Source organism: Botrytis porri (assembly GCF_014898465.1).
Source record: "Botrytis porri strain MUCL 3234 chromosome Unknown BPOR_002, whole genome shotgun sequence".
In the NCBI taxonomy this organism is placed as follows: Eukaryota; Fungi; Ascomycota; class Leotiomycetes; order Helotiales; family Sclerotiniaceae; genus Botrytis; species Botrytis porri.
The window spans coordinates 702385-728984 of NW_024066076.1; the positions used below are offsets into that span (position 1 = coordinate 702385).

At 38.2% G+C, this 26600-nt stretch overlaps 3 protein-coding genes across 3 annotated transcripts; 2 read left to right on the forward strand and 1 right to left on the reverse strand.

Moving 5' to 3' along the window:
- Positions 1 to 12761: 12761 nt before the first annotated feature.
- Positions 12762 to 13657, forward strand: EAF01_001303 (uncharacterized protein; the record flags this gene model as incomplete). The annotated part of the gene is made up of 2 exons (XM_038909553.1): positions 12762 to 13082; positions 13193 to 13657. 2 exons carry the CDS (start codon positions 12762 to 12764, stop codon positions 13655 to 13657), a joined length of 786 nt encoding a protein of 261 aa, XP_038774365.1.
- Positions 13658 to 16125: 2468 nt separating this feature from the next.
- On the forward strand, positions 16126 to 17265 carry EAF01_001304 (uncharacterized protein; the record flags this gene model as incomplete). Its single annotated transcript, XM_038909554.1, has 1 exon — positions 16126 to 17265. The coding sequence occupies one exon, from the start codon at positions 16126 to 16128 to the stop codon at positions 17263 to 17265; it is 1140 nt and encodes a 379-aa protein (XP_038774366.1).
- Positions 17266 to 18793: 1528 nt separating this feature from the next.
- EAF01_001305 (uncharacterized protein) lies at positions 18794 to 21212 on the reverse strand (the record flags this gene model as incomplete). Its single annotated transcript, XM_038909555.1, has 6 exons — positions 18794 to 19443; positions 19600 to 19743; positions 19809 to 19957; positions 20201 to 20655; positions 20710 to 20920; positions 20977 to 21212. 6 exons carry the CDS (start codon positions 21210 to 21212, stop codon positions 18794 to 18796), a joined length of 1845 nt encoding a protein of 614 aa, XP_038774367.1.
- Positions 21213 to 26600: the final 5388 nt, after the last annotated feature.

A 26600-nucleotide genomic window follows, 5' to 3' on the forward strand; every position in this document is an offset into this window, starting at 1 on the left:
CAAGTTATTATTATTAATAAACTAGTTAAAGAAAGCTACAACAAGTCTCCCACAAATTCCAATTAATACAAGAATTGCTACAACCTGTTCTGTTTTTTTATATACATCTCCCCAATCATTGATAACATTTGCCTCAACAATTGTATTAATGGAAAAGTCTGAAATCTCTTTTAAAGTTTGTATCATCTTATTATAAAAGCTATTACCACTATCATTTACCTTTCAACACTCAATATGCCCTGTAAGATGCTCTTACATAATACTATCAAAATATACTTGATTCATTTGGTGTGTATCTTTACTTTCAATGGATCCATATTTGTTGGTTTTGAAATTTATTTTAACCCGATTGTCGAATCCAGATGCAACAGCCTAATAGATCTCGTTTTTAGGGCCAAAGACTGCATCATTTTGTTTACAGTGACATTTGAGCCGCTGTAAAGTCAAGACGTATCTGTGTACAGTATCACCAATAGCATTTGGCTTGGGACTGTTTAAAGCTGTAGTGGCTCTCTCTTCCTCGACCTTTGGCGCACTTAACACAGTAATTCCACTTCCTGCTCCAGTAAGTGCTTCTATATACTTGAAGCTATTAATGCATTCTATATTAATTATTGTGATATCTATAATCTTGTTTTCGGGTATGGTAAGGAAATCATTTATTATAACTTTTGTATTAGTAATTATATAATTATTGGTGTATTGTGTGTTCCTATTTAGATTGAAAGAAATATTTGAGAATATAGTATTGTTTAAAGTATTTTTCTCAGTTTGGGCTTTGATTTTGGTATACATCTTCCCGTATTCAACAACTTCCTAATCAATTATAAAGATTTTAAGCATCTGAATTAATTGAGTTTTTATAAAGGAAAGTTCTGCCTCTTTTGTATTATAGAAGGTAGTATGGAGGATTGTGGTAAGTATTAAATTGGAGAGGGTGGAGATTAGTCAAATAGTTTTTCTAGAAGTTTGATTTGGAATTTGATTAGAAAGTCGAGTGTGCAATTTTGTAGCGTGTTCTTCGGGTATTGTCAATTTATTTATGATAATTTATTGTAATGTTATTTGGTACATTTAATTATTAGTATTAGTGATATGAATTAGTTTGAAAGATTTACTGGTAGTATTAAATAAATTGAAAAGTTAAAGAGTGGAAAAGAGAAATTGTATGTTATTAAATTTTAATGTTAGGAATGGTTGAAGTGGAATGGAGATTGACAGACATCAGCTTCTGTATTTATAAACTTTCTACAAAAGTGATATCATGAGTAATCTGCAAAAATCTACCTCGCAATAGATTAGATGTTTTTGCTAACATTGCTGAGCTGTACAAATACTGAGTGACTCTCGTCACTGGCACTTACTTGACTCATGTAAATGCAGATCAATACCCAGTTAAACCTCTTTGACATGCAAAATCTCATTATTATGATAGCCATGTATCTTAGTTACTGAATAAGAGGATCGATCTTTCATGACGTGTCTGGGTTTATATTGTTGAACTCGAAAGCATCTGAATAATCTGCTTAACCTAAGCAGAAATACATATCCAATTTAATCCTTGGGCATTTGGAATCTTATCATCAAGAAAGGTTTGTATCTACGTTGTTGAACTCATACTTGTCGAATTGGTATCATTTAACCCAAGTACAAATAAGCTGAAATAACCATCATCCAATCTCATCTTCAGGATAGGTGTGGACTCGTGTTGTTAAACTCTAAAGCACCTAAGTGATACAGCATTCGACTTGAAAACCTTTACCCCGCACCTGTGGAAGTAACACGCTGAGTGTAAGATGCGTTCTTTGACATTCCAGAGTTATGTGATGGTCAAACAAAGCATTGAATTACAGGTAGATATTTTTGAGAATACAGAATAACTTGCTTTCGATATACTATAGACATTGAGTTGAGTGACTTTATGATCTATATCCCTAGTGAAACTTAAGGCATTCCTGAGTAATGGAACACATGTAATGTTATGTACGTTAGCTAATCTGCATATTTAGTTTTATGCAGACTAGTTTAAGCAATCTATCAGCCACATCGCTTACACCACACACAATAGCCAAGAGCTGAACGTATTCAATATAACGTTACAATTACTTTGTGATACTACGGCATTTTTTTGATCTTCTTAGTTGTGTCAAACCCCCATCAAAGCGCGATAATAGAATGGGGACAGCTTAAAAAGTATCGCCATTACATAGGCCACATTAGTCGATTTTTGATAACTATTCTGGAAATTTTGTAGTAATATATGAGGGGGTAGATTGGGGAGAATTTTGATTGTTCAAGTTTCTAGAGTAATAGAATTCGAGTGATGTGTAATTGTTATTATCACATAATTATAGATTTCAAACTCAACAAGTGCAGAAAAATAGGTTTTAAGTACGAGTATAACTGCAGATTCTTTGGTTCTTGGTAGATCAAATAAAGTTGGTCCCGGAAAAGATTCCTATTGAGATTGAAATACTTGGAAATTCATAAGAGGATGGCGATTTGAGAAGTTTATGGAATATATGGTACGACAGTTTGCTAGACACAAGATGGAATTGACAGAGCTGAATTTGAGACGATTCTGTTTGAGTGGAAAGAATATCCACAGTTCACTTATTTGAATAGCAAGTTTTATGTAACAGATTAGCTATAACCAAAAAAAGCTGCTAGGTAGAATTGAGTTGCTGATTTCTCGTGTACATTTCTCGTGCAGGAATTTCCAGCCTGTTTTAAATAAAACCACTCCCCGTACCTAAATTAAGTAGTGTCCGTTGTATAATAGTCTCGATCAAAAGTAAAGCCCGTGTCGAATGTTTCAAGTATTGAAGTCAACTCGAAATCAACACACAAGGTAACAATATAATAGGCAATTTCAATAAAACATTGCTGTGATGAAAATTATAAGATGAGGATAATAATGAGATCATCGACGAGAACCAATGCGGAAAAACATCATTGCTTGTTAATCTTATGACTCGAGTACCTAGTTATTCACTAAAGTCTATAGTACATCTCTCCTCCTGTAACAAACTTTCTCATTGGAGTATCGCTCAATTCATCCTATCAATCAATCAACCACCATAAAATCCACAATAGCAAACGTCAAAATGCCCCCGGAAAGTAGATTCAGATTTCACTGAAGTAAGATTGATCATTGTAAACTTGCAGAAGATTCAATGGTGATAATAACAGCACTCAACTATGAGTTCCGTTAAATCCAACTTAACCATAAGTACGACAGATTGAATTAAAGAAGAATAATTCTGCTTTTGCTTCAGGATTAATGAAGGATGGATTGATAGTTCGAAAAGAAGTCTTTATTCTGAAAAGTTAATAAGTGGATTTGCCAGATTACTTTATTACAAAGTGTGCATATTATATTCTGCCTTGGTATTCAAGGGTCCGGGCGGCATTTTGCTTTGTATTAGTATGGTATTGAAAGTCTAATGGAACGAATAAAAGTTCAAGCTTAGTTAAACATTGTATTGGAATAGCTGTAACATGATTCATCACCGAGTGGATCACTTTCACCTCAATTGATACATTCAAATTCATATTATTCAACAACCATTAATTCAATTGATTAAAGCTATTAAGAATCTAATAATCTAGGATCTATTATATCAATTTGACAAGTTCTTGTATTATGATTTGTCTTTTCATAATTACTACAATATCGACTAAAAAATGCTTTTCTATTAGAATTCCTTTTATTTTGATGTTTATTATGTCGAATTTAAATATCAACTTCTTGTTGAGATAATATATCTATAGTCTTCTATCTAGTAAGTACTCTTCCTTGATGTATTTGTATCTTTTTTGTATGTCGATGTTGGTTTAATACTTTATTAGCTTTTCAAAGTGTATAGTTTTTTATACTTAAAAATGTATTCTTATATGTTAGTCTTTTTGTATTTTTAGTTAGAGTTAGTATAATTTTAAATAAAAATGTAGGAGAGCTTAATTGATAATGAGTTATTCGAGATTTAATTAGTATTGATTGAGAAAGAGCTTTTATAGGATTATAAGGAGTTTAAGAGACTTAAAGATCTAAATTGAAAGGGGGGGGAGTAGGCATATGGATTCGAATATCTAATTTGAAAAGCACTATTTCAGGATCAAAGGGGACTAATCCTGTTCCTCGGAATCCAGATTTCATATTCTGATTCGTGATCGATCGTTGATATGCAGCTTTGAAAGCTATAAAGAATTCGATCTTTGAGATATGATTAATATGTACTCTTATAAACCCTTCAATTTAAATACTATATTCTCGTTTTAAAATACTAAAACATTTAATATCAAAAGGCTGAGTTAAATAACTTGAATATAATAATAAACATATATATTTAATATCATTCTCTTTATAATAGTTCTGGAATGATATTGATTTGTAGCTCTTATATCTATTCAATATTAGTATTCTATATTTGCCCTTAGTTCGATTTCTTGTATATTTATTGAAGTATTTCAATCATTTTAATCCTGTCTTATTATTCATCTATTCATTAGAAGTAGGTTTAATAGTTTAATCTATAGGAAGATCGGTTTCTGTATATCAATTAGAAAGATGTATTTGTTCTTGAATTATCAGAAATGAAGGTATAATATCCCCCTCACTATTGCTATATATAATCGTTGTCGCTCATTCTCGATTGTCTGGCTATATAGCTTTACTTCTACCAGATCTTTTAAAGCTAGTAATAACCATACCAGCATTTATAATTCCTATTATAAAGCCTGTTTCATCGAAATTCTATAAATTACAATCAAGAATACCAAATTTGTCTCGTATATTCGATATAAATTGGAACCAATCTCCAATAAGCTTAGGATCTTCGTAAAAAGCTCTTTGAAAATCATAAATACAAGTAAAATGTATCCTTAACTCTTTATTACATTTTATAAATCAATACACCCATTACTTTCCAACTTTTTTTACTCCTTTTAATTCAAGAATATGATTCGTCATATCTTCCACCCCCTTATATTTAAGTGTAAAACCTCTCATATCCATATCAATTATATATTAAATAATGATTTCTTTTTCTAATTTCGAAAAGTTATTACTATTTGATAGAGATTCGATACAAGAAATAAAACCATTCATTTTATAGTGTAATATTGTATATGATATATTATATAACTTGATAGATTTGTTACGGGAGCTGCCTCTAGGGTCACGTGGAAGTGTCTAGAGATCTCTCGAGGTGGTTTAGACTAGACTTCAAGTAGGAATTCAATAAGGTTGTAACTGGTTGCAATTCTCGTAACTATAGTAATGAAACTAATGATTGTTCTTGAGCACGAAGCTCTATATTGTAATGAAATCCCATTCCCTTATATAGACCTTCGTTCTCTGTTGTCCCACTGCTTCCCACTGTGTCCCACTGGGCCTTACTCAGTGGGACTCAGTGGGACACCTTGGTCAGGTGATATTTTAATCAATCTAGTCATGTGACGACCTCGGTCGTAACACTATCCCCTTCTTATCCTAGCGCTTGCCCCAAGCGTTCATAAAGTAAGCTTCCCCACTCAGGAGTTCGCTCTCTCTAATGCTTTTGCTTTCTCATTATGCCAGCCATTCGTTCTGAAAAATCTGCTAGCAGTCGAAAAAACATTTATTTTCGTTCCAAAGAAAAAGGAATCATTATGCCGTTTAGGTGTAGTCGTTGTGTTGATAAAAATCTGGAATGTAGGGTTCTTCCTAATAGTTCTCGTTGTGGTGAATGCGCCAAAAGCGTAGGAAGTGGTGACTGTAACGTTTATGGTCATTCTGCTGGTAACTGGGCTCGCGTGGAGCGTGAAGAAGCTCGCCTTGAAGCGGAGGAAGAAGCTGCTGCAAAACTGGAGCAAGAAGCTTTTGCTCGTCGAATGAGAATTCGTAGGCAACAAAAGATTCTTCGTGAAAAGGCGGGTAAGATGTTGCAACATGACTTGCATACCATCGAGGCCCTTGAGGAATTTGAAGCCGAGGAACAACGATTGGAAAATGAACGTCTAGAAAAGGAGAAGGAACAAGCTTCTAGTTCCTCCGTTGTTGCTGGTGACGATTCTTTCGATTTTGGTTCTTCTTTGGATCCTTCGATCCTTGCTTCAATGGATTCTCCTTCTTTCTGGGCAGATCCGGGTATTGTTGATGGAATGCCTCCAACTTCTCAGGGCAGTTGAGGTTTTCTTTCGGTTCCCATGAGTTTTCGGTATGTGGATAATCTAACCATTTGATCAAGTATTTGACTATGCCTCTGACGTATTTGCAGTCTAGTATTGTTTCGACATCGTATATGGCGTTTGGATTGACTGGTTCAATTTCTGTAAATGGCGCGTTTGGCGCTCCTGGTGGTGCTGGTTCGAGCAAGGATATGTGGAATACTGGGTGGATATTCATTGTGTCTGGTAATTTCAATCGATAATTAACTGTTCCTATTACCTTATCAATCTTGAATGGTCCTAGTTTCCTGTGGTCTAGTTTATTGCTTGGTCTCTTAGTTTCGATGTTTCGTCGTAGCAGATAAACTTTATCCCCCTCTTTAAGCGTAGGTTCCATACTACGTTTCGTATTGTAGTACGCTGCTGTTCTGGATGATATGAATCTTAGATCGAGAGCAAGCTGCTCTTGTAAATCCTTTAATTGTTCGACTTGTATTATTGCTGATTCGGCATTAACCTCCTGTGGTATCGGTGTTTGGTATGCTTTAGGATTAAACCCAAAGTTAGCGCGTGCTGGTGTAATCTTTGTGGTTTCCGTTTCCGATGTGTTATATGCGAATTGTGCCATAGGTAATAGCTCTACCCAATTGTCCTGTCGATAATTTATGTAGCATCTAAGATATGCTTCCATTGTCTGATTGGTCCTCTCTGTCTGACCATCGGTTTGTGGGTGAAAGGCTGTTGATAGCTTTCTTTTAACACCCATTAGTGCTAATAAGGTAGTCCAGAATTTCGAGGTAAAGAGCTTGTCTCTGTCCGAGATTATCTCATCTGGTACTCCGTGTATGCTTACTATGCCTCTTAGGAACACATATGCTAGTTGCTCAGCATCCCATGTTTCCTTGAATGGTATCATATAAGCAAATTTTGTTAGTCTATCTACTACATTGAGTATCGCGTCGTACTCAATTCCTGTAGTAGGATCTTTTGAGAGTGGTAGTTTAACCACAAAGTCCCATGTAATGGACTTCCATGGCTGAGAAGGCATGTCTGGGGTCTGGAGCTGACCATACGGAGCATGTCGTGATGACTTGTTTCGTATGCAGGTGTCGCAACTTCCAACAACTTCTTCAACTATCGTTCTCATTCGTGGGAAGTAACTGATTTCCCGGATTCTTGCAAATGTCCTTGCAATTCCTTGATGTCCGTGTGCCGGCAACCCATGTTGTTCCGTCACAAATTCCTTAGTCATTTGACTCGGAATGTATACTTTCCCATGAAAGTATATGGTTTCGTTTTCTATTGTGAATCCTGGTTCTATTGCTTTGCGTATGCGTGTAGCTGTAGCATCCTTGTCGTAATGTGATTGGATTTGGTTTCTGAGATGGTTGTCTTCCAATATATGAGTAGCTGCAAGCTGTGGTGCATTGTAAACCAGTGATTCGCCTTCTTTCTTGAATATTGCGTATGATTCGTACGACTTATTCTCTTGGTATTCTGGTTTTCGGCTGAGAGCGTCGGCTCTAGCGTTTTCTGATCCTTTAACATATGAAATCTTGAAATTGTAATTGGCCATGGTCTCCGACCATCTGACCTGTCGTCTGTTTAACTGCTTCGTTGTGGTGAAGTAAACCAAGTTCTTGTGATCTGTATACACCTGTACTGTGTATTTTGATCCTTCTAAATAAACTCGCCATTCTCTAAATGCATCGACTATCGCCAGTAACTCCTTGTCGTATATCTCGTAGTTCAACTCGGCTGGTGATAGTTTTCGAGAGTAGAATGCGATTGGTTGCTATTTCTCATTTTGACCTGGTTGGCTCAACACTGCGCCTATAGCGAAATCTGAGGAATCCGTTTCCACTATGATTGGCTTCTCAGGATCGAATGTTAACAGTATTGGCTCCTCGGCCACTGCTTGTTTGAGCGTCTCGAATGACTCCTGCGCCTTGGCGGTCCATTCGAAGCTCCCTTGCTCTTTTCTTGTTAAATTGGTTAAGGGTGTTGTGATCCCTGAATAACCTTTAATAAATCTTCGATAGAAGTTGACGAATCCTAAAAAAGATTGTACTTCCTTAACTGTGGTAGGCTGCTTCCATTCGAGCACTGCCTTAACCTTGTCCTTGCTCATCTTGAGCCCTTGGTTCGATACGGTGAATCCCAAAAACTCTGTTTCTGTAACGTGGAATTCGCATTTGCTTGGCTTGCACAGCAAATCAGCCTTAGCTAAACTTTCAAGGACATTGTTGACGTCCTTAATGTGTTGAACTCCGCTGTCTGAATATACTAGGATGTCGTCCAAGTAGCATATACAGCAAGTATCCAAATATTGTGATAGCACATTATTCATTAACCTCATGAAAGTAGCTGGCGCGTTGGTTAGCCCGAATGGCATAACCTGATACTCGTATAGCCCATATCTTGTCTTGAAAGCGGTTTTCCATTCCTCGCCTTTCTTCATTCTAATCAAGTGGTACCCGTTTCGTAGGTCCATCTTGGTAAATATTGTTGCTCCGCCTAATCGATCTCTTAATTCCGTAGCTAATGGAAGTGGATATCGATCTTTCTTTGTAAGCGTGTTGAGCTTTCTGTAGTCCACAACTAGTCTCTTAGTACCATCCTTCTTGGGTACCCACATAGTTGGACTTGCCACTTGGGATGTGGATTCTCTGATCCATCCCTTGGCCAAGTTGTCGTCGATATATTCTTTGAGCGTCTTTAGCTCATCGGCTGACATTGAATAAATTGGGGTGTGCACAGGCATCTTGCCTTCCTCCAATATTATCTCATGATCCCACGGCTTGTGTTCCGGTAAAGCCTCGTGGATCCCTGGTTCCTTAAAAACCTGTTCATATTTTCTGTACTGTTCTGGTATCGTAGGCTTCTTTTTTGCCTCGATTGCGATTTCCTGCCGTACCGTCGGCTTCTGCATTTGTAGAGGAGGTGTACTGGCCTTCGCTCTTAATGGAGGACCCTGGACTGGGTGTCCTACGTCGCCGGTGTTGTTCGCGTTCAACTCTCCTTGGCGCGTGTTACGTCTCGCGGACGCCTTGAACGTGTCGTCATGACCGTCCTTGCACTGATCAAATGTCACTGTTCCTTGTGACCAATCTATTCTGGGATTATGTGCCTTCAACCATGGCATTCCTAAGATGATCTGTTGTTGGCCCAATGGCACAACGTCAAGCTGTATAACCTCCGAATGTTGGGTCATATTCATTCGTACTGGTCGTGTCTCCTGTGAAACGTTCCCGTCAGATCCTGCTAGCTGTCCGTCAACTAACTGCAATTGGTAGGGGTTTTGTTTCTTCTGGAGTGGGACTCCCAAATACTTTGCAGCTTCTGGTGCAATAAAATTTCCTGTAGCCCCTGAATCTATCATGGCTTGCTGTATTTGTCCGTTTATTTTGACCTTGCAGTATATTTGACCTGCTTGTCCTGTAGCATTTAGCTGTGGTGTAATTTGCTCATTCTCGCTATTCTGGATGATCTCATCGGCAAATGTTACACGTCGAGGCTCTTCCTCTTCTAGATAGACAGCGCTTGTTCCTGATCTAGCTCTGTCATCAAGTAAGTCCCTCCATAGGGTGTATCGGTAGTTCCCTTGAGTGACTTTCATTATCGTACCCACAACTGGTGGTGGTATTATGGCCTGAGCCTGGACCCGGTGTTCTTCTCCTACTCTTCTGCATAAAAATAGAACCTGATTCTCATTTCTTTCAGATGTGTGGTGATAGAACACTTCCCATAGCTCTCCCCTGTCTGGCCACTGGAGGTGATCGGTACTAATTCTTTCTACGAATGATGTGTTTGTAGTGATTCCAAACCATAGAATTCGATGCTGATCGACGTACCGAACCTCATACGATTCGCCTTCTTCAGCGTCTGTTACGCTGAGGTCTTCGTTCATAGTCCCTTCGTCTGTATCTCCAAATTTCCAGATACGACGGTTCCATTGGTCAATTTCCCGAATAGACCATGATTCTCCTAACTGCGGGTCTTTGTTTACCCATGAGAGGCCTTCGACCTCTTCTTCTTCTTCGAGCTCTTCTTCGTAAGCTGGTGGTGGCGTGGCTAGCCCTGTCATGCTAACAGCACACAATTGTGGCGTGAAGGTGGCATTAAGTTGGCCCTTGCCGAACTTATTCTTAAAGTTACCCTTCTTGCCCCCTGTTCTCTTGCTTCGGCATTCTGCTGCTCGGTGCCCTGCTTTTCCACATTCAAAGCATAAGTTATTTTCTCGTCTTCGTTTCTTTTCCGGATCATCATTCCCGCTCTTGTGGTGCGTAGCGTCGAGTTCCATAGGGTCGCCATATCCCTGTGGATTGTAACGTGGTCTACCCTCATTCTTGCGGTAACGCCCTTGCTTTTGATTTCCCTGGGGTTTGTATGATCTTTGACTTTGTCGATATCGGTAAAGACGATCATCTGACTCGATGGAGTCCTGGATTAGGTCGTTCAAGTCTACACTCTCGGCAGATCTTTCTAACTCCAGTCTGACTTCTGGCTTGAGTCCTTTACGATAGTGACTCATGATGGCGGTTTCGTCCCACTTGGTTGTTCCCGCATATCTTCGGAATTCCGTAGCATACTTCAATGCTGATCCTGTCTGCTTGAGGTTGAAGATCTTATCTTCCGCTACCTCTAGCTCATTAGAGTTCCCGAAGATTCTACGTATCTCTGTCTTAAATCCTTCAAAACTGTTGAAGATTGTTCGAGTGGGTTGCATGCGATCCTGATCGTCATGCTCGAAATAGTCGCGCAAGTATGGCTGAATCCATTTGCCTGCCTCACCTCTGAGGTATGACACGGCCCAAATACTCTTAGATTCCTTTTCGGTGAACTTGTCTTGGTTGAATCTAAAATAGATTTCAAGTTGTAAGAGGAAGGTGTCGAGTTCCTGTCGACTTCCTTGGTATTTGTCTGGTAAGGCAATCTTGAGTGTTTCGTTGATGGTAATTTCCTTGGGAGCGTCGGTCATCTCGACATCGTTGGTGTCGGGTGCTTGTGCCTGACTGCTCGCGGATGCACTGATGGGTGTCATATCGTCGGTTGGTATTGAATTGGTACTTGAAGCAGAAATGGTGCTCAAAGTGTTACGGGAGCTGCCTCTAGGGTCACGTGGAAGTGTCTAGAGATCTCTCGAGGTGGTTTAGACTAGACTTCAAGTAGGAATTCAATAAGGTTGTAACTGGTTGCAATTCTCGTAACTATAGTAATGAAACTAATGATTGTTCTTGAGCACGAAGCTCTATATTGTAATGAAATCCCATTCCCTTATATAGACCTTCGTTCTCTGTTGTCCCACTGCTTCCCACTGTGTCCCACTGGGCCTTACTCAGTGGGACTCAGTGGGACACCTTGGTCAGGTGATATTTTAATCAATCTAGTCATGTGACGACCTCGGTCGTAACAAGATTGTTGAATACTAAGTTTTTTGTCTTTTCGAATAGCCTCGATGACTAAGAGTATTCGAGCTTTATTATTATTCGATTATATAATAATTGATTAATAAAACGTATGTTGAATTAAGATATAAATATTTAAGGTGAAAGTGATCCATTCGGTGATATGATCCACTCGGTGATGAATCACGTTAACCTTAATAGAGGAGAGTTTGTAAACAGTGTAGAGATCTCGTAGGCAATGGTATGATTTGAATGGTATATCGTATAAACTCATTAAATTCAGAATACACTTTTCCTATTATAGAAAAACGTTTGAATATATAATTGAATAGATTATAAAAGTGAATAAAGCATTAGAGATTTCTATTACTTCTTTTATTTGAAAATAGGAAATAAGAGATGGTTTTAGTTTAAAAGGGTTTAAATGTGTTTTAGATTTGGTGAGTTTATCTTATATAATAGTTAATAAGGTTCTTAATTGGATCTAATTGGGATTCTATAATGCTTAATTGGCTTAGCATTCCAACGCCATTTTACACACTTTCCCTAAAATGTAGATCCAAATTCTAGCATTTTACAATTTCTTATTCAAAAAAAGTTTAAATAAATCAAGATCTGAGGGGATGCACAATTGCACAAAGGTATTACGTGAGAGAATTTAAGGTTGATAGGTTAGAGGTATGTATGTATGACATCATTAATATCAAGTAAAGTATATATTAGCATTTTGTGAGTCGCTCACTTCATATGGAAATATAGGCATACTATCTGATGCCAATATGATACAAGGAGGATGGATTGTCTCAAAGTAAGGTTTATACATAGGAGACCGTCCTTAATGTAGTTCAGAGCCATGATTTGTCCTGGAATAGTTGCTCTGGGACAAAATCAAGTCGAGTGCATAATTTATGCAACCAGTGCTACCATGTATGCTTTACCCAATATTGATGATATCATACATACATACCTCGATGAGTCGTTCCACATGAGTCGTTCGTTATTGACACTTTCAGCTCAGCTCTAAATGGCAATATGCATCAGATGCCTTCTTCATTAGTCACATCTGTCTTATGCCCTTTCCTTAATGTACCGACAATGCATTTATTATAATCAGAGCGTAAGTTTCCTGTCTGATCTCACAATGCTACTATTTCACTTCTATCATCTTTCTCTTCTTTCAAATCAGAACAGATCTTGTCTAAAATGGGAAATTGGAAATTTATTGAGACGGTCTCTATGGAGCCTGATAGTTCCGAAGTCAATATGGGCTTGATCATGATGTCCACCAGGGAAGGTTTTCGCAACATTTTCTGCAACAAACTAGCTGAGGTCATTAAAACGAGCTATCAACCAATGGGAGATGAGAAAAAGCCTTCAGATAAAGCAATCAATGGTGCCTGCGACATTATATCTAAATATGTCCATGCATGGGTGATGGTGTACGAACGCAGACAATCCACGGAAAGCATCGAGTGGCTCACTAGAGAAGAACAATACCAGCTCCAAAGCCAGCTCCAAAGCACGGTTGGTTCTCTCTCTACAAATTTCACCCCTTCTTACCTTATTAAATGGCTTGCTGACTCGGCTTACTCAAGAGGTCTCTATTCCAACTTATTAGGAACATTCTAAATCAGTACATCCATGGCAGCGCAGAAAGAGTACAGCACATAGAAGTTGCCCAAGAACTGTTTGATCCTTTGTTGAAGTTCGCAACGAAGGCCAGCCTCAAGGACTTCGCGACATTCTTTAGTGAGTCAATAGCATACGACCGCGACCATGCTCGGGCATCACTCGACAATCTCACCAGAAGAGATGTCATTCATGAGGAGGATGCGAAGAAAATCAAGAGCACACTCAACACCGACTATAAAGCTTGGTTGTTCATGGAGTTTCATAATACAGCTGATTTTGCCGCTCTCATCGACAATGAAATAGCTCGATTAAACATCTTCAGAGTATTGGAGGAAGAAAATGTTGCGACTAACGCATTGCTCCGCACCATTTATCAGATATATAAGTGTGACACCGCAGGAAGGCAGGAGGCCATTGGCCAAGAGGGCCTTAGCCGAGGATGGACACGTGATACAGGATCCATTTAAATACTAGGTCATCGTTCAAATAACGCAGCTTCTCCACGTTGAATGAACATGATATGTCACGTGATACATAACCGATGGAGGCCATTAAGTGCATGTTTTATCTTGAACCTCAGGCGAAACAAGGAGTGAGCAGAGTAAATCTGCCACGACAATATAAAAAGCCAAAAACATACAACAATGATTATTCGCCGGTGGTCACCCAGCCAACTACTAATTCACTGATCTCAAGGTTATACATGATAGAAGGAACAGAATACCAAGTTCTCCTTGAGCTGCCATCGCTCTCGCACCAAGACCACCATTAAAACCGCTCCCCGTTGTCAGCCTTCCGCTTTCCTGTAGCAGCCAGTGAAGCGGCCAAAGAGCGGTTAGATACGTGAAATGGTTGATCGATTCCGAAATCTGCTTGTGGCATCTCCGAAGGCCACATACTGTATCTCCAATCATAACAGCAGCTTCATGGAAACTAGAGATGGGTGTAGCCTTGAATCGTATACTTCAAAAAGCGAATAAAGTACTAAGTAAATATCAACACACTAAAAAAATCCAACTATATAATGGAGGAGTACTTACTGGATAGAAAGCTGAAGAGATATTATTACAACAAGAGGTCGATGATCAGATTCGATACGATAAGGTTCAAAAGGTAGTTAATTCCTAGAAGAAATCATTTACTAGTTACTGCTACAGCAAGTGGAGAAAAGACTAGTTATAGTTCAAGAACTTGTCAAAATGATGTAATAAATCCTAGATTATTAGATTCTTAATAGTTTTAATCAGTTGATTAAGTTGTTGTTGAATAATATGGTTTTGAAGTAATAAATTGAGGTAAAAGTGATCCACTTGGTGATATAGTTCACTCACAAATAAACCACATTACTCCGTTTAGTTTATAAATTTAAATGTCAAAATAGTTTATTTCGATTTAGATTCGGATTTCAATCTTAATTATAATTCTTTCCAATTAAAAATGAACTAAATCGAATTGCAAAAACAAACTTTACCAAATCCTCATTGCTAGCCAACCATTATTCTACAACACTAATTGCCTTTTTCTATTCATATATACATGCTTATTATTCATTTTCTGTTTTATGATTATTATCAGCATTAAACAAAACCTAATTAAAGTTTATTAAAGGGAATATGAATATTCTAATGGAGATTACCCTTATATCTAAGAATCGAATCAATTTATATTATTGACTTAAACGAAGAATCAGATATCAAATTGTGAAAACACAAATTTGTCATTTCTTATAGCTTCTGGATACAATGCTTCATTATCTTTCGACTTGATAATAGATTTTATTGCAACTTATCAAGCTATATAATCATACCCTATCTACACCACCAAGCATTCAAGTGCTGCCCAATTTTCCTATCAAGATTATATCAATCTCCCTATCAATGGCTACTTGAAAAGCTCTTGTAAAGCAGAAAGCGCTTACTTATATCTTTATAAGCTTTAACAGCACATATCTGCCTCGGTCTGTGATCTGTGATCTACAGATGCTTTTGTACGGATGAATCGCTTACTGCCGTTATACATATCAAACCGTCAGGTAATACGAAAATGGCTCTAATAAGTAGTATGCCTGTTTTTATATGAAGTGCGCGAATCACAAGGTGCTAACGTATGCTTTACCCAATATTGATGATTTCATACGTACCTTCAAGCTGTTAGCCCCGAAATCATTTCACGTAATATCATTGTGCAATTGTACATCCACTCAGAACTTGATTTATTTAAACTTTCTATCTAAGTATTACTTACCATGGATCGCATCAATTTAGCCTCGGGAGTTAAAGCAATGGTTACAACATTTTACTCTGTACTATCGATATATAACATCTGTCTATGTTCATTATTCAATGAGCTCGAGTCAGGTAGATAGAATAGTAATGATTCTAGATTGATTTGAGTTCGAGGTGAGATTTGCAGATGAGTATTCATAGACGTATACGTAAATGGTTTGAACTTTTTTTGAATAGGAAACTGTAAAATGCTAGGGCTTGGATCTACATTTTAGAGGGAATGTCTGGAATAGCGATGGAATGCTAAGCCAATTAAGCATTATAGAACATTATAAAGCTCTAACTTAATTAAATTCAATTATCAACAATCGACTATTATATGAATTCACCAAATCCAAAACACACTTAAACTCTTTTGAATTAAGATTATCTCTTATTTCTTATTTCCAAATAAAGAATCAGTAGAGATTTCTAATACTTTATTTACTTTTATAATCAACCGATTATATATCCAAACCTTATTCTATAATAGGGAAATTGTATTTTGGATTTGATGAGTTTATACGATATACTACTCAAATCATGCTATATAAGTACTCAGAAATGTCTGGGAGAGGGTTTCTTTTTCTAACAAATTCCAAGTCTCCAAAAACTTGAGACCTGCAGCTTTATCGACTCTTTAATTTATTCAACACCAATAACTCATTTCGATGGCGCCAATAGCCTGGTGGCATTATCTGGTTGGTGGGATGGGAGGAGAGCCATTCCAACACGCCCGACCACATGATCCAGTCTCAAAAATCGAGACCTGGACAACCAGCGGCTCTTATGAAGCTTTCTGGGGTATTAAACTCACCCATGTTAGTGGGACACAGTCACCATTGATTGGCACAGACCAAGGAACCTTGAGTTCTTTCACAATAGCATATGGGGAGCGATTGACAACGATGACTAGCTATACGGATGGACCAATGTTCGCAGGTTTCAATATAGTTACCGACAAAGGGAGGTCATTCATGGCGGGCAAAGTCACTTCAAAATCATATTGGCAACGCCCTTACAGCGGTTTCATTGTAGCTGTCATCGGACGAGTAGGCTCGGAATTCGATCAATTCTCATTCGGCATGTTAGACGATCCCCAACGCTGCGATGTCGATATGAATTATACTATGATGCCACAGGGCGGGATTAGCGATGTGTCGGTGGTACGAGTGACCAAGGATAACATACAAGGGGAGCGTGATGCCGATGTCACCATTGGTGAGTCTGTCACCGTCACGAGCTCCTTATCCACCACCAAGACATGGGGAGAAAGTTTGGGGGTATCGGTTAGTGTTTCGGGTAAGGTATTTGGAATCGGGGCCGAAGGCAGCACAGAATATACATACAGCGAGGAGAACAGTGAATCGTCGTCTTATGAAACATCCAAGACGACCGATATTTCTGCATCAATGCATGTCCCCCCGGGAAAGAAATATCTCATTACGGCACTGTACTATAAAGGCACCTTCAACATTGACTTCCGACCCAAATATAGAATCGTCACGAGCACTGGATTCACAGCCAATTTCCCTGAGGGGCCGGCACAACCTGTCTCCGGTGTCGCTTCTGGAAACATGATAATCACAACTATCGACATCACAAACATGCCTCAAAGTGAACCTCCTCTGCTTGCCACTCCGCCAACGGAGATTGGAGTTTCTCCTGACAATGACGACGAGGATGAAGGACTTATCAAATCCATTCCTGAAGCTAGATTCGGGAATGTGCTTACGAGGAAAGTCCTGGATGGCAGCGAGAATGCTCGGAATTTTCAGAAGGCTGTCGGCGTGTCTGCCGATGATAAGTAATGAATACCGAAATTCGCAATAGGGGTCAGAAGATGAGGCGATGATAGGCTATAGAGGGTCGACATTCATTCATTACATTTCCGGATGCACTCATAACAAATTCTGTCCTTATCCAAGTTTATGAATTTGCTATTACCACCCCGTTTGTTTTTGATTGGAAAACTTGTTAATATTTTAATACTGAAACTGTTTTATCCTGAGAAAAATCAAATTTCAATCAATCAATAAGTTGATGATTTATTTCTGCTTTATTGATTTTTGTTTGACTTGAACAATGTGTCCGTGAACTTTATCGCTGGAACGGTTGTAAGGCGTGATTGACGGGCCATAGGCTTAATAATTATATTTCTCAGGTTAATCATTGTAAAGCATGACTTGTAGAAGATAGAATGGAAACCTATGATAACCTTGGCGAGTTGATTTTCTGTACAACTCGCTTCTATTGAGATCAAATAGAACTAATCCTAAGTGCTTATTCAACAAAAGAAAACGGCTTTCAAGATACATCTCTTACAAACTACCAGCCAACTATCAACATTCGTCAGAGATCCCCCTGGTCATCGTTCCCTGCCACCCTCCCTATATTCTGACTTGGGATAAGTATCGGGATTGCCGAACGAGATGATTTCGGATATAGTTGAAAGTGGTAAGTTTTCCATACAGTTAATACTTTCGGCTTGAATTAATAGATTATAGATCACCACACATTCATAAATGAATAAAAAGATAAAGAGAAAGATATTCGCTATATCGCAATAATTTCCGACTTCTTAATGGTGAAAGTTGTTGCTGGTGAAATATATCGCATAGAAGAATTTCAAAGTCAGTGTGAGTTGATGTTCTTGCCCCACTAACCGCTCATTTTAACTAGTTAGCTCTCTTTGATCTACAATACTAAGCCTTACACGCAATGTATAATTGACGCTAACTAATATCTTTTCAAATGGCAGGTTGAAATGGCGATGTAATGCCAAGGCCCTTACCCAATCAAGCAACCTCCGATGTTCCGATATCTTTCAAACAACACCCTTGTCAGAAATGGGCACTTGAATTTTTTTTTCGATGAGACTGGCACTTCACAGGCTATGCTTTGGAGCCTCTATAGCATTTTTTAAGATTCGATTCCAACTGACCAACCACAACTCACGATGAATATTCATATTTAGGCCTATCAGGGGCCTTGAATAGGGCCTAGATTCCGTAGGTCATACCATGCTCTTGAAGATTATTCCTCATTCTATACTCCATCATTGTGCTCGCGGAAGACCCCTGATAGAAGAGAAGGCCCAGAGCCAATGATACCTCACCACTATACATAGAATTAGAATAACTAGGTACTAGAGAACGAAGCTCTATATTCGAATCAAGTTCGGGAGTATAATAAATGACCTCCAGCTGCAACACGTGTGATGAGGAAATTATCGGATCATCTAGCAAGACTTCTTCAGCTATTGGCTTACTATAATAACATTACTAATCTAAACTATATAAAAAAGCTTCATCCATCTCTTCAAATAAGAATAGCACTCTATACTCGAAGGGTGATTCCATGAACAGATTGTACATGACTTTTGAAACGTTCCAAATGTTTGAGAACGAGCCCCTGAGATTTACAAATGGGATGGTAACATTTCATTCTGGCCCCTGGATCTTGTCCTTTGAGATGAACTCGTTCGACATGATCCATCATTTTTGCAGGACGACAAAAGGAACCGACACGCTGCTCGTAACTTCTCGTCTCGTCTCCAATGCAAAAGGGACATTGACTTTTGCCACAGACAAGGGGGAAAAATGGGTCGGTCTCAGACAAGTCCTTTTCGATAATTGACTGTGCAGGTAGTTCAGCCCGACGCATGTAGCGTTGAGGTATCTCACGGCAACCACACAATGCCAACATGAGGTTTGCAGCTTGAATACGGAGTTTGACAGCATCCTGCGGTTTGGTAGTTCCAAAACGTGTACATAGAAGCTCGGCCAGTTCTCTCCTTTCCGGTATTTGATATTCAACTATAGGCTCGACATATTCCTCGGCCTCATATCCATTGTTCTGTCTTTCAATGTCTTCGGTAGGACGGCGGCGAAAGTAATCAGCTCTATACTCTTCGGAGATAATCTTACGACGTCTGCTTCTAGCACTCCCAATTTCATTTGTTAGGCGACGGACTTCTGCTTCAATGTCTGTCCCCTAGATTCGATAAGAGAGGCCTTTTAAATTCTGCCGCTCCTGCTCCAATGCGGTAATGTGTGGATCCGGTGGGAGTGCAGCAAGTATATCATTGGGCACTACAACCGGAGCGTGAGGATCGCGCATGAGGCTCATGTGAGTCAGCATACGCAGCACCCCATCTGCAGAGGGGCGCTCGAAAACAGCAGACTGAACGTCAAATCGAATTCGTTCGTTGATGTAAGCCCCATTGTATACACCTGACATGGCTTTGTGTCTCATAACCTGATCACGAACAGCTTCTGTTGCCTTTTCTGAAAATAGACAATAAATTAGTGAAGTGGATAATATCACGTTCGGGATATAATTGTCTACTTACGATCAACTATATTTGCTGTTCCACGACGAAAGCAATAGCTGGTTAGCTTCTCTTGGAAGCCTGTCGCACATCCAAGACGGTTTAGGCTATCCCGAAATTGAGAATATGGGAGAGGGGCAGTCAGACTATCGGGACTGGTAGCTTTATATCTACGAAATATTGGAGTCTTCAGCATTTCTGCCTTCCAGTTTAAAGGTGTACAAAAGATGGGTCCATGAATCTTATGCTCAAAGACTAATTCGGGCTTCGAATGCATTTTCTGCGAGCGCTAAAGCTACCAAATGAGTGATAGGACAGAAGATTGGATCATCGATTTCAGTAAAGAAGAATATTGTACTATAAATATTGGTCAATAACATGCAAACATTCCTATTGTGTAGGATATGACATACGGTTTTGGGCATCTTTTGTGCCCTTTATGATGAGCCAATGTCACCTCCATAGCAAGGACATGGTCTTTGTTGTTTTTGCTATTTCGTACCGCCAATAAACGAATATCCTCGTAGCACAGCGCATCACACCGTTCAGTTTTGTTATTATTATAGTTCTTGCCAAAAGTGCTGTTGCCGTATTTCATTCCATGATCATCGTCGCTCTCATCGCCTTCAGATATGACCTCGGCGCTAGATGCGCTCTTTGGTTTCTTCTGCGCATCAACTAGCTCCGCGGGCCGACAGCCTGTGCCGAAGAGAATGAGTAGGATGAGTGCAAATTGTATACGATGTCGTTCTGTAGGGAAAACCGAAGTATCACGCGCCCAATGGTGATTGAGTAGAAGCAAGAGATCATCTACTCCTATGACGGGTTTCGACTTGACCGTATTATCGAGTCCAAATGTATCAATATACTACAAACAGTCATTAGGAATCCTGAATTCATTCACAACCAAAGAATGTCATACTTTCAAAGCTTTTTTCCCATCGTTGGTATCCATTTGACGACCATTCATTCGATTGTATAGCATCTTAAATTGTGCAATATATTGTTGCATGGCGCCTCTTTTTTTAACTCGATCTTCCGTATGGATGTAATGAAGGAATGCTAATGTTGTGCCGAGTGAACAGTCGCGAATCGTGAACTTCCAGTCTTGTTGAAGCTTTTCATGGCAGAACCTATTACCGAGTCAGAATAGCTCATTACAACAAGATCAATATGCGTCAGGTCTTACCGTATAAACTTGCTTCTAATTGATTGAATGTTGTCCGTTGTAGTATCTGCATATTGGTGCTTGATAGCAGTATTTGGGTTATTGTGTTGTGCGATGAGATTTTGATAGTATTCAGATGAAAGCTTGTTTTTCGATTTTGGTCGACGGCGTTCTATGCGTGTGTGAAGATTGTGAATGATTTGTGTAGACTTTTGTACTATTCGAGAATTGATAGGTTTGGGGTTTGTTGGAGCCATGAAAATGATAGTTTTTGATATTGAAATGAATGTGAAAGGAAAGGTAGAAGTTAAGAGAAGAAAATGAAGGAGAGAAGAGAAGAATAAATAAGATGAAATACATTGTAGCAAGTGAAGTAGATAGTAGGTATTACTTTTCGAGGGTGGTCTTAACGATGACCTAGGTATGATTGATCATGGTTGTTTCTTTACTTTAATTTAAGAATGGCTTAACTATGGTTCGCTCAAACATTTGACCGATTGAACACGTGATTAATAATCGGGGTTCAAGGCCAACTAAAACAGCGATGCAACCATCTGAAAACGGTAGCTCTAACACTACAACCTCGCGTAAAACTATAATTAATTATATCTCTTTCTTTTTAAAGACTTTAATAAACTTTATAACTTTCCTAACAATTACTAATCACTTCGAATAATTAAACCCAAACTTATTAAAGATTTATTAATCTTCCACTTTTATATTATTAATTAAAACTATATCCCTCAAAGCCGCCTTCCCCTTTCTTTATTATATACAAATTATATTAACGTAACTTATAATGAACCAAGTCATATAGGAAACCGGATCATAAAATTCAATTCTCTCTATATAATCTTATTCTACGAACTATATATTTATTCAATTTCAACTTTAAATCATTTGAATTATTTTTTAACTCTTCTTCTTCAATCTCTTTTTCTAATTCTTTAATTGAATATTTACATGATTATCCTTATGGCTTTTTCTCCTTAAGTTTTTTCTCTATTTTATATACCATTTTCAGTACTTTCTTATTATTAAAAAACAAATTAACCTTATAATTTAATTCTTTTACTTTTAGTTTTTTTCTTTCAAGTTTCAATTACCTTCTAAGCATTAGCAAACTGTTTCCAAAGTAGGGCTATCTCAGCATTTTGAAATTCTACAAGTCTAATCATTCTCTTGGCATATCGATAAATTAGTAATACAAAAGAATCATTATCTACTAAAGCTTTATTAAAGGTTTGATTTACTTACCTTAACTCTATCCCATCTAGAGAAGAGCTCCTAAGTATAAATAAATCTAGATCTTGATTGAAGGTTCTTATTTATAAAGTGAAAGATTATTGGGAAGAATTAAATGATAATAAATCAAATACTTTTCATAGGGTAAAAGGTATTAAACCAGCTTCTTGTTACGGGAGCTGCCTCTAGGGTCACGTGGAAGTGTCTAGAGATCTCTCGAGGTGGTTTAGACTAGACTTCAAGTAGGAATTCAATAAGGTTGTAACTGGTTGCAATTCTCGTAACTATAGTAATGAAACTAATGATTGTTCTTGAGCACGAAGCTCTACATTGTAATGAAACCCATTCCCTTATATAGACCTTCGTTCTCGTCTGGATAGCTTGGGTAGCTTGGGTAGACTGTCTATCCATCACGTGACACTTGCCCCGTGACCTACATGATACTACTGCTTATCTAACCTGTGCTTACTAGATAACCTGTACCGCTATCCCTCCTGTGCCTACTGTAGGGTAGGTGCCAACAAAAGATAGGTACCTATCTTTTAATCATTGCTTATTGATTCGGTTACCGCTATCTTTCGTTACCCTTTAATCCAACTGTCCCTACAGTGCTGTTTTCGTAGGTTCCAACACCAAGGCCTTAGGTTTATCTTATAATCCATGTTGCGGTGCGGGTACCTCCGTAACACTTCTCTCCAGCCAGCTTTAATATTAAAAGAATTCAGTACTTTTTTTCTAATATTTTGAAAGAGTTCTACTTATTCAGCTTTTTAAATTCGTTTTATATTAGCTCAAGAATATCAATCAACCTTTAAAACATAATATCGTTTTATTAGCCTATACATTGTAATATCAAATAATTAAAGCAAATAGAAGTAATAAAAAGGTAATATAAATAAATCAATATTTTTCTCTATATAGAAAACAATAAAGCTATTTATAATATAACTTAAATGATTATTTATAATCAAAAGTTAAGGTTGATCACCTAACACTTTCTTGAATTTTGATTTGAAAACCCTTTTTAATTATTCTAATTCATAATTATTTGAGGTTCATCCATTCATACTAATAGAGAATTGCCAGCTTTGAGGTATATCCTTTAGAATCTATACAGAATTCGTATTCTAAGCCTTGAAAATGACCATAGGTGATAAAACCTTTCCAGCTACATTGACATATTTAAATATAATTATTCATTCTTACTTGCTAACTATAACTTTCCAATTCGATTTCTAAGTAGAATTGACTATAATATACATACTTTAAGTACTTCCAACTCTAAATCCGGTTTCGTTTATATTATATATATTATCTAATTTATACTTTCATTTAATAAAACATATACGAAATATATCAAATTAAACCTGAATATTCTCTAGTGTTATTTCTTTAATTTAATTAGATTCTAATTAATATGAGTAATATGTTTTAAGTTTTAGATATTGTTTTTGGAATTTATAGATTCATTTGTAGCCTATAAATGGAATTTCTATTAAAGTAAAAATTCGAAATGATATAACCTAAATGTATCGAAAACGAATTTTATTGGTTATTTTCTTTATCAATATAGGTATAGTAGGGAATTTAATAATAATAAATTATAAAATTTATTATATAAGAGTATTTTCTTTTACATTTGAAAGAATTTGAGCTATTTTATGGGATTGAATACGTAATTTCCTTTCAACAACCCTAACTATAAGAGTTGATTTAGAAACTTCAAAATACTCTGTAGCCTTTCTAATTGATTTAAATTCCTTCAATTGAAGTATAATAATAACATTCTGTATCTTTTCTTCAATTTGAGAAAATGTAAGAGATGATTTGCTATGTATAGCAAAATTTGTTGGGGTTTGAAGTCAATGATGGGCTAAATATGACCCGGTTCTTCATATGATCCGGTTCACCATAAGTTACGTTATATAAGATTAATAATATAAAACTTTATAGTTAATTCAAACCTAAATTATTCAGTACAAAACAAATTAATCAGCATCAACATTATAAATAAGATTCAAGCAATAGAAGCATTTATAATATCCCTAGCCGCTTTTTCTTTAGTTTGTATTATAGCTATAGAAGAACAGAATACATGACTATACTAATACTCCCGCTAGCATAGTTTATCCCTAGTATTCTTTGAGAGGTCGTGACGAGCCTCTATAGCTTGCCCCCCGGATGTAAAATAAATAAATATAAATTCACATCTTATAAAACCTTATAATTATATAGAAAATATGTTGGAAGTTGTGGCACGTGCTCTAAGCTACTGTGCATATATCACTTCCACTTCGTAGTTAGATTTTACCTTAGTACAATTAATCTACATAGTCAATAATACATGCATTCCACTGGCCTGCTCCTTTATTGTGAACAGGTTATGAGCCCGGTAGCTCTGCAGTAAGACTAAGGCCGAAAGCTCTTTGAATAGCTTACGTTGCCAAAGGAGAGGTTGACGACGAGAAGCTCCTACGCAACGCGACGTCAACATACGAGGTGCGCACAGCAAACAGATTGCTGAGCAGCGACAGCGAAGTAACCACTTACATCGCGCCTTTTCCTCAAGTAAGAAAACTACGAGTTATTACTGAAAAGACCATTCATTCCAGCTTAACGCTGAAGAGCATCACCTGCTACATAGTGTTCGATATCACTTCAAAAATCATTATCTACAAATCAAAATTCACTATTCTTAATTACCCCGCCTTGAAGAGAATTTCTCCCTTCAAACACTAGTACATCCCAATCGGGACAGCGCAGTCTTAAACAGTTCCTCTTCCACTCTTTCATTCCACCATCAATCACGCCTAGGTCATCGACGCAAGCTTTCTACTTGCAGAACCTTCAAAATGAACGAAGACACTGGATCCAAGGATTACTCCAAGCGCATCCCTCCTCTCACTCAAGAGAATCACGAACGCTGGACTCGTCAAATAAGAATTCAACTTCGAGGAAAAGGTTGGTTCTATACATGCGAAAAGACATTGCATGAATATGCACGGATTGCAGCAGCCGACAACTTAATCCAGGATTTCGAAGAACTTCAAGTCTCCAGCGGCAGCGGCAGTACCACTACAAAGATTCGACTCAATATCGACAAAAAGGCCACCTTTCTTAAGGACGACGCTAGTGCATTATCTTACATCTGTCGCTCATTATCTGACGATGATGAGGCTTTAGTGGACGAATATGATACAGCAAAGAAACTTTGGGATTATCTAGCCGTCAAATACTCCAGAATCGATGATATCGCAGCAGACGAGTACCTCCTCAAGATCAAGACCTTCTCTTTCGACGATACCCCTGATATGACTATTATAGGTGCATGGGATAAGCTCAAGGATCTTCGACGAAAGCTCTTATCTGCGGATGCTTCAGCCGGTGCTTTGTGTACAGATAAATCACTCTTTCAAAGCCTGACCTTGTCTCTCCCTGATGAGTACAAAGTCATCATTGATATGATCCGTGTCGTCAGTTCTACTCTAAGCATTGACGATAAGATCAAGCATCTACAGGTCAAAGAGGCAGAGATCCAGACCTCTGGAGACTCGGCACACCTTGCAAAAGGAAAGAAATATGTCCCACCTCATCGCCAGCGTAAGGCTAGCACAAGCTCGGAGACCGACACATCCATCATCACTTGCGAACTCTGCGACAAACCTGGCCACTCAGTCCTAAAATGCTTCCAGCTCCGTCGCGCCAAGCGTCTCTTGAAATCCGATTCAAAGCACAAACAGAAGAGAAGACAATCCACCTCTCCAGTGCGAAAAGACAAAAAACGCAGGGAGCACAAGGCTCATATCGCCGAATCAAGCTCCGATGCTACTGAAAGTGTCGTCGATAGTGAGTCTGATTCTGAGCATTGTCATCTCACCAAAGAAAGTATTAGTAAGGCATCCCCATCGCAATGGTACGCTGATACCGGCGCCACTTCACACATGTCTGACCAACGTTCTCTATTCAGAAGTCTAATTCGTACTCCGCGACGAAGGATAACGGTTGGTGGGGGAGCTATGTACTCGGATGAGCGAGGAACAGTGGACATGGTGTGCAAGGATGGAACAAGGACATCATTAGCTGGTGTGCTATATGTACCTGGATTGGGGGTCAACCTGCTCTCAGCCAAGAGAATTTGTGAGGCAGGACTCAAGGGTACATTCAGTCTCAAGAAGATGTATTTCACACCAGAAAACGATAAGAATAATAAGATCATCAAAGCAACAATGAAAGATGGGATGTATATCATCTCGCATGTGAAACCAGGATACGAAGATTCTGCATTCTTTGCGCTCTCTGCAGAGATCATTGATGGTACAAAAGGGGAAGTCGAAGAATTAACCATGACGGAGAAGGAAAGATACCTTATCTGGCATAGACGCTTCAATCATCTCGGCCCT